Source organism: Python bivittatus, unplaced genomic scaffold, assembly GCF_059951505.1.
Source record: "Python bivittatus isolate LINGU-HERP-01145 unplaced genomic scaffold, Pbiv_v1 ctg000020_np1212, whole genome shotgun sequence".
NCBI classification, from domain to species: Eukaryota; Metazoa; Chordata; class Lepidosauria; order Squamata; family Pythonidae; genus Python; species Python bivittatus.
This window is the reverse complement of record NW_028277030.1, coordinates 112,965,252-112,983,373: the sequence shown is the minus strand read 5'-3', so window position 1 is coordinate 112,983,373 and position 18,122 is coordinate 112,965,252. Positions and strand designations below refer to the sequence as shown.

The following is an 18,122-nucleotide window of genomic DNA, read 5'->3' as shown; positions in this document are numbered from 1 at the left end:
GCCACAAAAATATCAGAATAGGAATATCATTTTTGTCTCTTAAAAACAAAGAGGTAAGGTTGATAGACAGGAACCATTTTTTGTTAGCAGGAAAACTTTGGAAGTAGAATGGTTTCCTTAGTTTAACATTTATATTAAATGCAGAAGATCCAAGTTTAGTGTCCATCTTTTCTGACAAAAAAATGTTAGGGAAGATTTAAATCCTGGAAATAAATTAACGGGGAGGTTGTTCTAGACTTGATGAAAGATTGGTTTGAGTTGGTACACATTTTGTATAGTTTTGTGCAGCTATACATCTGTGGATAGCTTTTTCTCAGTGAGGCACTCTTGTAAAATGTGGATGAACAATTGATTATTCTGTGGATGTATCGTCAGAGTATATGAACTGATACATTGTATAAATAGGATTCTTGCATAAGAAGGAGGAGGAGAAGATTGAGAATTGGTTAGGAAAGAACTATTGCTCAGTGGCTATATATATATTCTGGAAGTTCAGCTTCTGGTATCTCCAGAATGGGTGGTGAGAAATGTCTGCTTGAAGCACTCAAGATGTACTGTCAGTTAGTGGACAATACTTAGCAAGACAGTCTATTAATCTGACTTTATATAAAAAGCATCTTCACATAGTCCTAGTTGGTACAAAGGCAGATATCCTGAAATTCTGTTCTGAATGATCCCTACATAAGACAGAGAACTGTTAGAAAAAAATACAGTAAATAGAAAGCAAAACAACTGGTTGCTTAGGTTTATAGGCCACCACTTTTTATTATGTAGATGTCTTAGCTGATACGAATGAAATGGCTTCATTATTGAAAACTGGCATTTAGGTGTGATTTATTGCAATATTAAAACTTTTTGACGGGTAGAAGTGGGGAGAGCTTTTTCCCTATGCAGCATTACATTAGCTGGTTGGGCTTCAAAAGCACTTTGCAATCTATAGTTTTCTTATTTTTCTCTCTATGATGTATTACTGAGAGTAAAGGTTGCTTTATTGATGTGATATACAAAGGTTATTATATCAATATATTGCAGAGAAAATGCAAGGGAAAGGAGATTGCAGAGGAAAAATTTACCTGAAGCTTTTTCCAATAAGTGGAGCCATGGCATTCTGAAGTGGGCATCTCCGTCCTGCTCACTGTGGAGACAGGGCGAAAAAGGTTGTGATGGCTATAGAGAGCATGTCCCTTTGCCTACCTATGAGCGTTGCTTGCCATCTTTGTGGTCAAGGCTACCACGGTCACTGTTCTTTGCAGTTTTTATTTTTACTTTCTTTTGTTTTTTTCTTGATTTTTCTCAGCCATTCACCTCAGCAATGCCAATGGCCAGCAAGCTAACTTTATGCATGTCTGGCCTCCTTTCAGACCAGTCAAAGACAGAAGAGGAGGAACTCTTCCTAGATGGGGGAGTGGATCAGCAGCCAGACCCCAAATCCACCAGACTATTTAAAAAAGCAAAATTTCCACAATTATTCAGGAAGGTCTGCAATACCACAGGTCTGAAAGACCCAGAGCCACCCATGACTGTTGGCTCTCTGGTGGCAGAGACCTTCCCTGTGGTTCATAAATGCTCTACAAAGAGTCCTGGATGCAACGTGAGGGGCCCCAGAGTAACTGGAGGCAAAGTGGCTCACTGCTGGCTGCCAGGCTCTGTACTTTTTCTCAGGAATCCCTAGACTTGTTCAAAATCCACCTAGTGGATGCCATGGCAGCACTGGCTTTGGAGGCCATAGTAAACAAAGGATTATACCCCCAAACATCCAAAGGACTAGAAAATGGACATCCCAAAATGCAGAGCAGAAAAAGTGATATCTCTAGCTACAAGGGGCTCTCTGGACACCTCAGTCTGTGTCAACACCTCCATCCTTTCCACCAAACAGGTATCTCATCTCATGCCTCTACTGCACATGGAATTCAGATAGGTAGGGACAAAGTAGCCAACATGGCTGCTTTTGTGATTGATGCTAGTCTGGATAGTGTCCATTCTCAGCCAAAGGCTTGGCAGCTTCCATGGCCACTAGGAGACAATTTTGGCTGAAGAACTGGAACATAAACTATAAATTAAAATATGTTCTGACATCTGGCTATTTGGAGGGCGGCAAACTATTAGGAGAGGCCCTAGTTGATGTCCTAAGTGGGACCAAAAAGAAAGATTTTTTTTCTTTTTAGAAAAAGAAACCAAGAACACTCCCATTATTGTCATCTCTACCACATCCAAAACAGAACCTTTGACCAGAGGGATCACAGACCATCTGTTGGGGAGGGGGCAGAGACCACACCAACCCCAAAGCAGAGGGAGTATGATCTCCCCTCCAACAAAAGGGAGGACAGAAACAACAATGAGAGTGCCTCAGTCTTTCTGTGGGTGGGAGGGTAACACAGTTCACTCACCTGTAGCCTAGTATAATATCAAATATATGAGTTCTAAAGATGATCTCACATTATTGTGTCATCAAATTCAACAGGATTCTCCACAATTATTTTATCACATCCCCCAGATCTCACAGAGGAACCAAACACCAGCTGGTCCCAAAAGCCATAAACTACCTCCAGAATATACAAGCCATCACACTGATCCAACGAGGTGAGAGACTCTCTACCTCTGCACTCAGTCTTCCTAATTAAGGTGACGTTAGTCTTTCATCAGGGCCAGGTAGTAATCCTCCCTTCTCACTGCCCCAAGGTCAGGTCCAAATTAGAGAGAAAGTGGCACAAAATGGGTGTTAGACAGGGAATCAAGATCTATCTGAGCATAATGGAGAAATTCATAGCTTTGGACAATCTTCTCAATCCCATTTGAAAGCTTCACCTGGCCCACAAAGTGTCTCCAATCATGATCTGTAGGTGGGCCTGTTTCATATTAGACTAGAAGACTCCAAATAAACTTGCTCCACAGGGATTGTGATACCCCACGGGAACTGCAGCCACCTCACCTGCTCTTGATCCCAGTGTCTCCCCAGGAGATATTTGGAGGGATGTCATGTAGTCTTCTGTGCTGTACTTTATAAGGCACTATAATTCTGCTACCTCAGCTGAGGCATCCTTTGGCAGGTGGGTTCTTCAGAAATAGTTCACAGCAAAGAATAGTCCCCCTCCTCTAGGACAGGCTCACACCCCCAGAACCAGCTCTTGTATATCCTGCTTCAGAATGCCCTGGCTCTACTATAGGACAATGGTATGCTGGACCTTTCATTAAGGTTCTTCTTTATACAGTGGAGATAAGCCATCCAGCACTGTTAAAAAAATGGGGAGGTAGTCATGGAGGGGGCATCAATATTTGCAATGCATGGGGTCTAATTATGTCTTCCTGAATTCCTACCTTTTCAAATGCTATTTCTCTTTATGGCTTGTTATTCCAAAGCTGGGGAAGGGAGCAATCATCTCCCACAGAAACTGATGTCATTTTTGAAAAAGGACGTTCATGTAAATCCAGCAACTATTCTTAATTAAAGAAAACATATTTCCTTAATTATAAAAGTGAAAACAGCCAGATTTAAAAGGAAAATCAACAAGAATAAAGATATTGGTGCATGGTAGAATAAAAAGTCATTTGGACCAAGCACTGAACATCTTTGAAGTTCTTTTGAAGTAGTGTAAAGACATTTTGTGTGGTTTGGCTAAATCGCTTCTAAATTTTACTGAATTCACTGGAGCTTATTTATTCTGTTCATGGCTCACCTTTTTTCCAGGGATTTAAGGTGGCATTTTTAGTCCTCAGCCAATGGCAGCATGTGGCCAACCTTGCGGGGTTTGGAAACTAAACAGGGTGGGGCTTGTACCACCAGAGAATTCCAGTGCTGTGCCCTATAGGTTGGACTAGGAAGTTAAAAAAAAAATCCCGGAAAAAGGCAATAGTCTTTATGGACATGTTCATATAGTCACCAGGGTATCCTTAACTTTTTTCATGGTTGTCTCCCTTTTTTATTCACAAACAGAGTGAGTGAAGTAGGTACACATGTGAGAGAAAGACTCGCCAATTCATCCATGTTCATGACCTCACATAGTTAAATCTAGATCTACCCCGTCCTAGACTAATCCTTTAATTATTGCATATTATGTACTCTAGATAGAGTGAGTGAGTGAGTGAGTGAGTGAGTTTGTATGTGTGAGAGTGAGATAGTATTTATCAGATTTCTAGACTACCTAACTCCAAAATGATACTGGGTGGCTTCACAAATTTTATAAAAAACAAAACAGCATTATATAGAAACCACAATTATCTAAGGGAATAACCAGCCATCCTTCCATATCACCCTTAATTTACAGGATTAGTCTGCTATAGTATAAATCTGTGCAAACCCCATTTGAATAGAACTTGCTCTCAATTTAGTGTGATTAGGCTCTTCAAAAACACTAATAAAGTATGTAGTAAATAGGTGTAAGGACACTTATATTTAAATATGTCTTTTCCCTGTTCATATATTATAACACAAGCAGCACAGATGTTAATGCTTCATTTTATTGGATCTGTCTGCTTTTGAAATGTATAGTAGGGAACTTTGATAAAACAGAAATCTAGGAAATCCTAGGGGTGTATGTGTGTGTGTGTGGGGGGGGGGATGCCTTCAAATCAGTGTTGACTTCTGGAGATGTCTGGAGAAGTCCTTGCAGTTTTCTTGGCAAGATTTCAGACATGGTTTACCCTTGCTTTCTTCCTAGGGCTGAGAGAGAATGATTGACCAGAAGTCACCCAGCTGGCTTCATGCCTAAGGCAAGATTAGAACTCATGGTCTCCCAGTTTCTAGCCCAGTGCCTTTAACTACTACACCAAACTGGCTTTGAGGAGAGCTTAATCTCAAAAAAAAAAAAAAAAAAGCAAGATGTTACCTAATTGATGTAGGCATTTAGTTTCTTGACATTAGCACTTGGATGGCTCATGCATGGGGGAGCTTCAGTAAACAAGAACTCCCTAATTTTCAAAATAATTTTTAAAATAATGACACCTACTTGGGTGTATGATTGCTGCAAGTTCAGAGGTGTTCCTCACTGTTGCCCTATGCAGTAAATGCACTAAAAGTGAATAGTTAATAACTTCACAAACCCACCTAATATTAACAATAATAACAAAGTATGGTGGAGGGATGTGAAATCATGGCTTAAAATGGACTTGCAAAGTATGCCTTGTGAGTAATATTAAGGTTATGTTACACCTGTCTTGGGGGAGAAATATTTTTAGCAGCTTTCTTGCCTCTTCAGATGCTCTGCATGGGAGAAGAGAAGTATTCTTATTGCTGGCTTCCTATACTTGTTTCATTCAATTTTATAAAAATCAACTCTTTAACTTTTATTTACAAATTACTTAAATTTTAATGAAATGGCTGAAATTTTGCAAGATTAACAAATGTTAAAATGAATTGTATTTTATTTAATGTTGGGATTCTGTGGATACAATCTAATGGTATACCCAACTCATACAATTAACCATGATAAGTACTTACCATGGACAAACATGCCTACAACAGGATGTTGAGCAAAAAAGGGAGTTTGGCATGAATTTCAACATTTAACAATGCATTTTATCAATTAAATTAATACATTATTTTTGATTATCAATGGCCAGGCCTTGTCAGAAGGATCTAAATGTATAAAAAGTTCTAGGGTTAAAATAGGAAGTGATACATTTGTCGGTTTGAGAACTAATATTATCAGATAAGGCGGAATTGTGGGAGTTGAAGTCCACATGTCTTAAAGTTGCTAAGGTTGAGAAACACTGACCTACAGGTTCAACACGCAGGGACGTTGCCCAGAAAAGAAGCTTAAATTCCATTCCTCATCTTTTTCTGATTCCACTTCAGGCAGAATTTGCCAGAAATCCACTAAATAGCCATGCATTATTGTTGTTATTATTTGCAGCCTGCCCCACCCTAAAAACAACAGCACTTAAAGATAAAAGCCTCTCATTATAGTGCTAAATCCACTGCATGCCACTGTCGCTGAGAGATAATTGCTTTCTCAAGGCTACTCAGTCACTCCTGTAATCCTGTCCTTTCACTAAAATAGGAGGTGCAGCTGCCTTCCCCAACCTAGCAACCTCCAGATGTAAACCCCCAGAAAAACAGCTTGCATAATTCCTTTCCAGCAGGACCTATGGAGGGCACCAGGTTGGAGACAATTGCTCTAGAAGCAGGTTTCTGTTTCTAACATGAAGAGGAGATGTATCTCCTTTCAGAATGGAAATGACAGTTCCTGATTGTGGAATTCCTTCCCTGAATTCACCAAACTGAATGAGCTTTCAGCTAAACACCTACCTGTACAGCTTGACTTAGACTGCTGTGCCCATTAGGGTGTTTCTGTTGTCACCATTGTGACCTTGTTTTAAGTTTGGTCATTTTGCATGTGGTTATTAGAGAGCTAGTTTGGTGTAGTGGTTAAGGCACCAGGCTAGAAACTGGGAGCCTGTGAGTTCTAGTCCTGCCTTAGGCATGAAAGGTGACTTTGGGCCAGTCACTCTCTCTCAGCCTAGGAAGGAGGCAATGGCAAATCACTTCTGAAAAACCTTGCCAAGAAAACTGCAGGGACTAGTCCAGGGAGTCTCTGAGAATTGGACATAATCGAATGGATTTTAAAAAATGTTATTAGTGTGTTTTATTTCCCTTTGGGATTACTAGAATTGTTTTAATTCAGCAAATTAGATTGCTCCTCTAGTCAAGTGAGGGTGGTGATAGTGACTGAAGTCATGCATCATACTTAGCTATGGCTTATTATAACAATGATTTGTTGAAAAAGCCACAGTGATTGGCTACAGGTTTTACAAACCACAATGGCTGGTTCACACAGCACGTTAAGCTTAAACTATTTATGGTTTAGCATGATGTGTGAACTCAGCAATTATACTGTGTTTAGAGGATAAACATTTGACAGTCCTGGTTGTTGTGTCAAATTGGTATGTCTGTAGTGATGTATAACTATTGGAGAAAAAAATGTTCTGTTATGATCTATCAACATTCGAGTCCTCTTGCAAATGCAAGTTTGAAAGGGTATTTGACCTTTGAATTTTAACTGCACTCACCTTTCATTCAGAAGTTGGTGTTGTCGTTGAAGAAACAGAGGTCTGCGACTGGTGGAGTTTGGGTGCCCTTCTCTTTGAACTACTTACTGGAAAGGTAGGGTGTACTGACCATTAAAAAAGACATGCCAAGTCCTGGAATGCTACAGAAAATTAGGGGACCGAGTCTGGGCTATAAATATCCAAAGGCAGCTAAGAGATATAGAAAATTAATGTTTTGCTACCATTTGATGGACATTTGGATTTTTGCAGCCCAGAGAAAACTAGTAATATAATATAGGGTAACAAAAATACAGGATAGGAACTTTTATATTGTAAGAAAAATCTTCAGAACAGCTGATGATACTACATAATCTTGCTGGTGGGCTCACACATCACATTAAGTGATAATTTGTTTTAACTATAGTTTGTTGAATAAACCACAGATGGCTGGGTTCTTACACCATGCTAAGCCATAAACCATGGCCTATACCACATTATCTAGTTCAGTGTGCTAAACTAAACAGTGTGCTAAACTGAAACTGAACAAAGGATATTATGGCTTAGCATGGGGTATGAACCCAGACATTATCAAAAAAATAGTGTTTGCTTTAATAAGACATGCTGGTAGGGTTTAGAGTATATAACATGTTTCTGGGGAAAAAACTATAGAGGTAAAAGAAGTATTTCCTTTGAAATGTAAGACACAGGAACAAGAAGTAATTAACAATGAATGCAAGTTGCTGGATATATTGTGGAAGTGAATTCATGAAAAAATGAATTCTTATTTCATTGCCCCTCATTGAAATAGGGCAGAATTCTAATGTTTTGTATTAGACTCATCTTTATGGATCTGGTAGCACTTCAGGAAGACAAATAAAGGCAAATGTATAATAGCAAAGGGAGATTAAAAAAAGAAAAGAAAATTACTTGGAATACTTGTTTGGTTCGACATAGGACCATAATTTTTGTCAAACAAATCAATCCTTTCCCCTGATTTCACCTCCCTTCCTCCAGCCTGTTGAAAGGTTAACTTGAGTGGGAGGAAAGTGTGTCTTGTTGGATGGAGGGGCCCATCTGGCTTCTTCCTCTGTGCTTTTTTTGAAAGCAAATGAGGTGCTTCTAAACCCTTTCTAAAGGTGTCCCCTTGCTAGCAATGGTGTATGTTGAAATACAACTTCCACAATCCCTGGAGATGATGTGAATTAGGGTAGATTATGCCTGTATGAAAGAGAACATAATGAGGTTGGGTAACCTGCCTGAGAATTGGAGCAGAGGTCTGTACCTCCTTGATCTTTGTGCCCTTATTCGCATTTTCAGAACACCTTTGGGAACAACCCATCAGTTTGTTTTCCAGATTTGTTTGCAGTGGAAGTGGATAATATGTGTATGTACAATGCAAAGTATGTCTACTTATAACTTTTGGTGAGGAGATACCACTGTGATTGCTTTGTGCTTTAATGAGATTTGCAGTTCCATCATTGTTAGGGATTTTCACAGAGGTCATAATTACCTGGTTGAATTTGTATACCTTAGTCTGCATCTCCATTTTTTACATCTCAGAATGGGAATGAGATGTTAGGCATGCATAATGAATATTCAAAAGATGAAAATTCCCTAAACAATGCAAACCTGTACCATTCTGTACTGTACTGCTGATCATCAGTTAGTTCTACTTGTTAAACTACAACTTCCTTCATTCCCAGTCAGCAAAGCCAATTGCCTGCTGGTTGAGGAGTATGGAAATCATAGTCTAGATTGAGGAGGATTACTTTAAGGTTTTGAATATAGTAACATGTATTGCCATTCTTTATATCATAACATGCACTTTAATATGTTGCATTTCTTGTTGGTTTGCTATAGACTCTCCTGGAGTGCCACCCAGCAGGAATAAATACTCATACTTGCTTAAATTTGCCAGATCACATTTCAGAGGAGGCCAGATCACTCCTTCAACAGGTAAATACTTGGTGAATGTATATAACTGTTGTACTTCTTATATACGGCTAAAACCAGACTGACATATGCCGTATGTTCTACTCAACGTATCCAAAGTTTAACAAATAGAAATTTTTCACCCAGTGGAAATAGCAACCTCCCATCACCTTACAATGTTAATAAAGTTAGCTTTGTTCTCTTTATACTAGGTGTTGCAAGGGATTTCCTATCTTCCGCATTTATCTTTAGAAGTTTTTAAAATATATTTGGGAGTAATGTTTAAATTCGAAGTCTGAAAACGTACTTATAGGACTGTAGTTTATCTTAGTGTTCCTAGTAGCTGCATCTCCTTAGCAGTAAAATTCTGTATCTTTGTCTAATATATAAACAAGTAAAGAAGTTAAACTATTAACGTATTAGTGGGTAGGGTAGAAAAGCCCTACAGTTATACAATTACAAAAGATAGAGACCATTTTTGTCAGGAAAAAAATGGATGAACACTGGATTTTATTTATTTATTTAATCTTGGAAAGGAGAGAAAGAATTACAGAGAATTATAAAGACCTATCCAGCTGTTGTCACCACATACAGCTAGGGCACAAAATTGTTGTAGAAATCCATTGATTTATCTTTAATAGTCTCCCCTGCCCATAGGTAATTTGGGAGTAATGATATATTTCTTATATTAAAGTGAGTATAATCTATTAGGATTTAGAAACATACTAAAACTTGATTATTTTAACAAACATCTATGATGGAGTCAAACTGATTTAGATCTGTCATGTTGTATGACTGCTATTGCTGTTGCTGGCATTGTTCTTTCATTTTGATTACACCTTTTTATTATTATCATTTGGTTCTTTTTATTGTTTTAATCTATTTACGTAGATAGGATTGTAAACCACTTAGAGTCAGTATTTGATTGGAGCAGCAGATAAGTCTAGTAAAATAAGTAAACAAGAATAAAATATTCATATGCTATTAAGATTGACAACTTCATCTAGTTTTTAGTCTCATAGAATAGAGGATATTTTATACTCCACCCCAGAAAAGAGATTGAAAATGAATGGAATTTTACCACTGGCATCTTTGTGAGTATATTAAAGCAATACATAGCAACATCTAGCACTTTATGCCAGACCATTTGTTATTTTCCCTCCTCCCCCAGGTTCAAGGTTACCCATGTCCAAAAGGAAGTGTTTCATCTCTGGGCTGCATGTGGCTGACTTTACAGTTGAAGAGTCTGCTCCATTGGCTAGTAAATCAACTTTCTTTTGTGTGTCTTTCTAAGGAAACTACCATTCATTTTTGAGGAAGCTTTGTCAGGAAAAGGAAAAAGGGGCTCTTGGCATAGCTAGTCATTTGTCATTATGATTTTCCTCTTCCACCCCCTCACAGGTTGCTTGGGTCAGCCCATCACAGAATGTCTAGGAGAGGAACAGTGTGCAGATACACAACAGTGTGCCAAATGTGTCCCATGACATGGCTTTCAAAATCAGTGACCTCATTGAAAAAATAATACCCCACCCCGATCTAGCCAACTAGAAGCCACATAGTTCAGAGGCATTATTACTTATTTTGATTACCTGAAGATACAGATGAAATTCTTAAGGTTCTTTTAATTGACATTGAGTTTCTCAAAAGCTGTCCTGGCTAGCATAATATCCAATTTCTTTTTGAACTATGCAGCTTTAATGCAGTTTATTCTGCATTTGCTTCCTCATATTAAAGTTTTTTTCTTGTAACAGGGGAAGCCTTCAGAACATAAATGTCTTTGTACTTAATTTTTCCACCTGGTATCAGTTGTTATATTTTCCAGAAGACGGCAGAGAGGCTGTTCTGTGACTGCTTATCTACTAACTCATGTATATTCACAAAGACGACTTGTTTTGTTATCTGAGTTATTTTACTAAGTGAGGTAGAGCAGTTTTAAGTGGCAGAGCCAACTTAAGATGTTCAGATGAATACATTTTATGGGAAAATTTCTCACTTTGATTATTGGATGTATGCATATGAAGGCATGTGCCCAAAAGAATACCAAAGACAACTGCATATAATTCCCTTTAAAAGAAACTTAGAAATGAAATTATTCTTTTGAACTGCTTATTTAGAATGTGACAGACTCATAAGAAGGAAGAAAGGTAAACTTCAGTTCCTTTATCCTTTGTAAATATTTTTATACTCCTTTCAAACATTTATTCTCTGTCAGAAGTTGCAGATAGGAAGAGTTGACTTCACTTTCTATGTATATATTCATCTCCCTTTTGACTTCATTGTGGATTTTTCAAAAAAGCTACTTAGTATTATTAATAGTAGCAGTCAGTTGTACCATTTCATTACATTTCATTTGAGAGTCTTTAGCTGCTAAAGGACCTTGGGCCTCTGAAGACTTTTTTAGATAAATATCAATTGTCTAAAAAGCATCAGTTTATCTTAATTTCCTCTGCCTGAACTGATCACATTGGTTTCCACTAAAACCCCCAACTGGGGCTACCTCTCAAGCAGTATTTTTATATTTTTCCATATGATTTAAACAAACATTTTGTGCTGGTAGTGCAAATAGGGCTACGTTCTGTGACACACCTTCATTGTGCATGTGTGTGCCTTTGAATCATTCTTGACTCCTGGTGACTGCCTGGACAAGTCCCTGCAGTTTTCTTGGCAAGGTTTTCGGAGTGGTTTGCCACTGTCTGCTTCCTAGGGCTGAGAGAGAGGGACTGGCCCAAGGTCACCCAGCTGGCTTTGTGCCTAAGATGGGACTAGAACTCTCAGTCTCCTGGTTTCTGGCCTGATGCCTTAACCACTGGCTCTCTCACACACCTTCATTAAAATCAGGTAAAAGAAAACTTACTTTTCATCCAGACTGAGTGGAGAGACAGTCCATCTTTTTTCATTGTATTTCTCATGGGCTGATAAATATAAGAGGCAATATAAAAGATAGTATGGTAAAGCCTCTGAAAATGATCACAAGGTGTTTTAATGCCACAGGTATTTCATGATACATTCTTCTTTCCTCTTTTATCTGCCAGTTTGTCTGCATTTATGAACCAATAAGTGGAATGTTCATTAACTTCTTTAACAGGCCTATCAAAATGTGATTTTGGATTCTTGCATCCAGTGTAAATTGACAAGATTAATTCTGAACCATTAAGGCTTAAAACAAAGTTGATAGCTTGAAACAAAGTTACTGACAGTTAGCCAGCTGCCATTAATAAGCCTCACATATAATGTAATAGGTTTTGGTTACAGATAATCTTTCAGTTAAAAATACATATATACCCAAGCACATTCTGGGTTTTGTTTTCCTAGCCCAAAAAAATATTGGAAAGAAATTATGTAAAGGGGTGTCTGTGTACTAGCAGGATAACCCTCTGGAAAGAGAACAGAATGGGATCAAATTTGGTGTCATGGGAGAAGTTGGCAAAAGAGGACCAAGTTTGAAATAGGCTGGATCCAGTTGAGGGGGAGGCAGCGGAGAAAAAAAATCAGAAGAAAACTCTCAAATATATCCATATGGGAGAGGTAGCTGACAACAGCTTGAAATGCTGCTCTTCTAAGTCCACCTTCCTCCTCCTTCATCACAATGATTCAGAGCAGAACCTGTGCAGCCTGCTCTTTGCTTTCTGGTGCACATATACAGATGCAATACGATGGGAGAGGATAAACGCACATTTACATAGATGCAACATGTTACTTACATGAAAGAAAATACAGATGCCTCCTATGGCTATTGTTGGTAAAGGAAAGAATTCCAGAAATCTTGCTCTACCTTCCTTGCTACATTACATAACAGACAATATTTTATCTGAAACATTTTAATTCTATATACTTTAATGAGCCATGAAAAGTGAAGTTTCATATTTTACTACCTATTTACTCAAGAACAGAGGGATTGTCAGCTAAATTCCTAGTTTTTTGTAATTAAAAACCAATGTATCCTCCATTAACTTAAAAACATTATACATCAGCAGTCTAGGCCTCATAAGGCAAGGTACAGGGATCCAGTACAGCCTTGGTTGCACAGTTAATCAAGTTTACTAAAAACAAATCTCAAAAAGAACTATGGGAAATCCACAGGCATAAAATTACTCACTGGTCTGCTTAAATATATAATAGGTGACCACATATAATTATGTTTAGAGATTGGGATGGCATGCAGATACTGCAAAATTAATAAATCAGTCAGTAAATGTTGCCTAATCAGAAGGTGAACTACTAGAGGTAAGTGTAAGTTGTCCATGAACAAATTATATCCAAGAAAAAAGTCACTCTACAGAGGCAGTTGCATAAGGAAAGTGAGAAGTAGCAAGAATATGGCCAGTCCTTTCCTGTCAAATCATCTTCTGGATTTGTTATACTGGTTAGAGAGGTCTATGGAATATTCTGTGCTGCCAATTAAATACACACACAGCTTCTGATAACAAATTCAAGATAAGTTGCAATTGTAAATCTTTCACCAAAGTAACATGAAGCATATTGTAAACTCAAAGGTTTCTGTGTAGAAAATATTCATAAGAACGTATTTTCACAAAAGAGTCTGGAGAGACATATCTCAAGTTCAGGAAGATTCAAGAATAGTCTTTTTCTGGTCTAAGATAACAGTTAATCCAATAACAGTGTACAGACAGAATCACAGGTAGGAGATTCAAGCATAAGTTTGCTACAAAAGCTGTCTCTATCAGTTTTAGTAACTGGCTCAGTCTGTGCTGCTTTCTTTCAAGCAGAACACTCAACTTCCTCTGCTGTTTCTTCTTAATTTGCAAGATATTGCTGGGCTTGGGAGCTTGACTACACTCTGAATCATCTGACTTAGGTGATCTCAGGTGTACTCTCTTCAGCTAATTCCTGTGGTGCAGTCTGTGGTTCAGACTGGTCAAGCTCTTCAGCTTATGAATCTGAAGACTCAGACTGATCCCTAACATCAGATTATGTTTAGGGTCTAGGATTCTTAAAAAGACATGCCTTGTGAATATAGAAGTTTGTCACATTGTTCTATATCCATTGCCCTTGATGTGTGAAGAATGGGTTCATTAAAGAGTAAGGTTGACAGAATAAAGGAATTGATAGTGTTTTGTAAGAATATGAGTATAGACAAAAGAAAATTGGTGATTGGATGCTTATATTTTTACAGTTTTTTTTAAAATAGAAAGGGAATAACAACCTGAGAGAGAAGAAAAGAACAGAATTCACGTGGATTTCATCTACAGGAAGGAGCATTTACCTTCCTGTAAACTTTATGACAGACTCCCCCATTACTTCCTAAATATAGTGGCCATCAGGGATGTAATCTCCTTAAACCATGTAAGCTTCCTAGGTGAGGGCATTTGTAGCAATACAGAGGCTTTGTTGAACTCTTCAGGAGAAGAGTGGGCTGTGAGTGAGATAAATGAACCCAAGAACATTTCAACAATAGAATCAGTTGCTTCAATTTACTGTCTTGACCTCTGCCAGATGTTTCAAAGATGTGTTATTCATGTTTGTTGGACAATTATGATAATTTACACTCTCCTACAGCACTGGCATTGCTCACCCTCATGTAGGCAAGGGAGATCAACCATAATGTTAGGCTACATGTGCATTTGATACTTATTTATAAAGTCTCTAAAAGAGAACCAGTTTCAAAGATATGTAAGTTAACTGTACAAAACTGATTTTATTTTTGTCTTTCAGTCTCAAAAAGCATACTGACATTTAAGCTGATTCTTTACTACCAGAGTAGCATGGAAGCCATTTATGGTTGATCACATGCTACTGTGTTCAACCGACAGATTCTCTCTCCATAGAATGACAGGTGACATAATTAGTTTCAAGATTAGTAATTCCAGAGTTGCCATGGAAGATGGAAGAGAATGTATTCTAGAATATGCCAAATTCATCCTCCTAATCCACATTTCCAAGATAACTGATGTGTAGAAACAGATTCCAACAAATGGGCTGTTATACTGCAATAACAATGTAAGTAATGATAAATGACTTAGAGAAAAGAGGGTGGCCAGCTATATGATAAAACTAGAGCTGTAACTATGAGAGGCCACTACCCTGGTCTTTTTCCATTTTTTGTTTACTCTTTTTTTTTTTTTACAGCCACATGGAAAAAAAAGTTAGGTGTAATATACGTTATTGAAATTTAGGCATGCAGCACTATGTATTAATTACAGAGGATACAATCCTCTGTGCTGATGAGCTATAATCAGCATAGCCTGGGTTGACTGGTATGTTCTTTTCTCTTAAGCTTTTGCAGTTCAATTCTATGGAACGTCTTGGCTCTGGAATCGCTGGAGTTGAAGACATCAAAGCACATCCTTTTTTTGCCACCATTGATTGGACAGAATTAGCTAAGTGAAAAGCTGTATGAGTTGTCTGTGCTTAGGCTGAAGATTTCGAACAGATAACTCCCTTGCTGCCATTATGAAGACTAGGTGTTCCCAGACCAGGATGAGTAAATTGGAAATTGGAATCAAAAGGAATGTTTAACCTTGACTGGACAAAAGAAAGGTGTGGTTTATACTGCTGGGGACTGACTTCAGTTCTTCTTTTGTGTTGGAATGATGCGCAGCACTGATTGCAGGGCATTACAAGCAGTTGTCTTTGCATGTCATGTCATACATTTCCTCACCCCCATTTCAAATCATGGGAATCTGGATGGAAAAAGTTTGACACCGTTTTTGGCAGTAGCCCATCTAGCTCTGGCGTTAGTGGGAAATTGTGCAAATAAGAATGCACTCCTTGTATTTTGTTTTATTTTAAGTGATGACAAAGTGTGGAATTTCTGTTGTACATGCCAGTGCCTATTGTCTATGCCAGCTGAATATAGCCCCCTTTTTATACTTCTTTGGTAACCTTGGCATAGTTGAATTTAGGTTGACTGGAGAAGAGGGAGAAAAATAACTTATCAATAACATATGCTAAATAAAATATTATGGTGCTTCTGCAAAACCTGACATGTAATATGTCTAATGCGGGGGGGGGGGTGAGGGGAGAATGAAAACTAGTATCATGCGATGTAATTCCAAAATGGTTAAGTGTCATCTCTCAAAAGATGGAAAAATGTAATCTAGCTATTGCTATTTTGCGCTTGTTGGTTGCAATGCAATGTTTGTTTTAAAGCACTAATCTTTACCCTCAAGTGAATTATATGTTTTAAATCACTACAAGACCAAAAGTCTCTTCTGTCATCCAGATAATGATTGTTTTAGTAATTTTAAATGGACCAAGAAAATAGAATGCTGAAAAGGTATGGAAAGCTATTATATATCGTATAGAAATTCATGCCTTCATATAACTCTGTGATATGGCAGTTTTTTATGGTAGGCAGTTTTTATCTTTTTCTTCATTTTGCTTACATGGAAAATGTTCAAGTTTGCAGCATTCCACTTACATGCACATGTTTATTTGTACATGTGAGTTCTGAAAATGTTTTATTTACTCCTCAATTTCACTACAACTTTGTTTCTTCTTTTAGAAACAGTACATTAGTATATGTGTTTTACCATTGTGAATCCCTCCTAAGGAGGAGAGTCTCCAAACACTGTTCTGAGATTTGGGAGTTTTATATTAAAGTGCTCTATCAGAAAGAATATTTGGGAACATTTTACGAGCACTAGTACTTCACAATTTGGAATTTCATTGTATGCACCATGAACAGGCCCAACTGAAATGGGATGAATGAGATGTCTGCTTTTCATGACTATTGTTTTTTTTTTTAATAGATTTGCCATGAAGCTGTTTCAGAGGACTGTTGTCTTCTGATACAATTGGAATAATGGTGATTTGGCTATTGGTCCTTAACTTGTTGATTATTTTGTCAGATGGAAATCCAGGCACCAAAAGTTGAGAAAAAGACACCTGAAGTTAATATTTACTTAAAATAAAAAATGTTTCTTTTAAAAGGTCATTGTCTTAGTACATGTAAAACCTTCTGTAATAACTACTTTAGTATGGCTCATTAAGTTATTAAGATCCAAAGCCCCCTATTAAAATAGCATACAAACATGTGCCTTGTTACTTCCTTACGTTCATCATAACAGACTGGCAAGCATTCCCTCTACCTTTCTCACTAGTTCTTGCTTGTGAGCAGTCTTTCAGATTTACACTGTCTCTGAAGTAATTTCCAGTGAGCTTAACATGGGTTACCTCCCAAATAAATTTGAGGCAGATTGCCGTTTCAGGATTACAGGAGAGGAAGTGAAACTTTTACTTTTCAACTGTAGAAATGAAAAGCATTGCTCTTAAAGTCCCCAAACTTTAAGAAGAGTCACACCATTTCCAGGGAGATTGATCAAGTTGGCAGATCCCTAATGGGACATATAGCAAAAAGAATCAGATGACCTGAGGGTTGGAAACACCAGCATTCTTTTATCAGTGCAAATGTATACAGTATGGTCAGTTATAGTATGTAGGTCACTGGGGTGCCCGTATACTTTTATACAGTAGAGTCTCTTGCCTGTTTGTTTCCCTTAGTTTTATCTGGAGAGCAAAAGGTAAATTTCTTTGGAAAAGAAATGTTCAGGCTTTTCAGTAATTCCTGCTGTTCATCCTAGTTCACACTGGAAGCTAAGATTTTTATGGCCCATTCCCTATGTGCATCTGACAGGCTACATCTGTTAGATGCTAGAACTGGGTGCTACCATAAAATGGAAAAAGGAAAAGACTTCATTGATCCAAAGGAAATCTGGAAGCTCTGTTTTGTTCCTTTTGAAATTATTCTGCTCCTGTTTTCCCCCACCCCCACCTCTTGTGATAAAAACACAAACCACGGGACTGTAATAACACTGTAGGCTGTAACCAGGTCACCAGAATAATTACTATTATGGAGGGCTATCCGATATTACATCATTCTCCAAAACTTCATTTGAACAAAATCCTTCCATGGCTACAAAACAGGAACTCCCTCAGGTGAGCTGCGACAACAACTTCCTGTGCTGAGAGGTGAGGAAATTTCTGAAGCTGAGAGAAATGCAGAGCTTCCTTCCAGCAGTGGCCTTGTTGTGATTTTGGAAGAGAAGGAAACTTTTCCAGTTGTGGCCATGAACCTTTAGCTGCTCTTTATTGTTGGCTTTTTGAATCGTTCTAGGACAACCTTCTCATCCAGTAGAATTCTGGGAATTGCAGTCCCAAAGCAGGTGGAGGAGAGGGCCATTGGTTTGTCCTTGCCTGGATTTCATCTATCTATTTTAAAATATATATCCTTCTGGCTGAGATGA

At 38.0% G+C, this 18,122-nt stretch overlaps 1 protein-coding gene across 8 annotated transcripts in view; it reads left to right on the top strand.

Annotated features, from left to right (window-relative positions):
- The window catches only part of RPS6KC1 (ribosomal protein S6 kinase C1), a 109,178-nt gene extending 92,261 nt beyond the window's left edge, over nt 1–16,917 (top strand). For 6 of the 8 annotated variants that reach the window (XM_088146796.1, XM_088146794.1, XM_088146783.1 and 3 more), the window contains 4 exons: nt 7,017–7,099; nt 8,845–8,940; nt 10,088–10,177; nt 15,152–16,917. In XM_088146796.1, the coding sequence (XP_088002922.1) occupies nt 7,017–7,099; nt 8,845–8,940; nt 10,088–10,177; nt 15,152–15,262 (380 nt within the window). In that variant the 3' untranslated portion in view covers nt 15,263–16,917. The remainder of the gene's footprint in view (nt 1–7,016; nt 7,100–8,844; nt 8,941–10,087; nt 10,178–15,151) is intronic. The other 2 variants (XM_088146800.1, XM_088146787.1) reach the window with 1 other exon arrangement.
- The last annotated feature ends 1,205 nt before the right edge of the window (nt 16,918–18,122 follow it).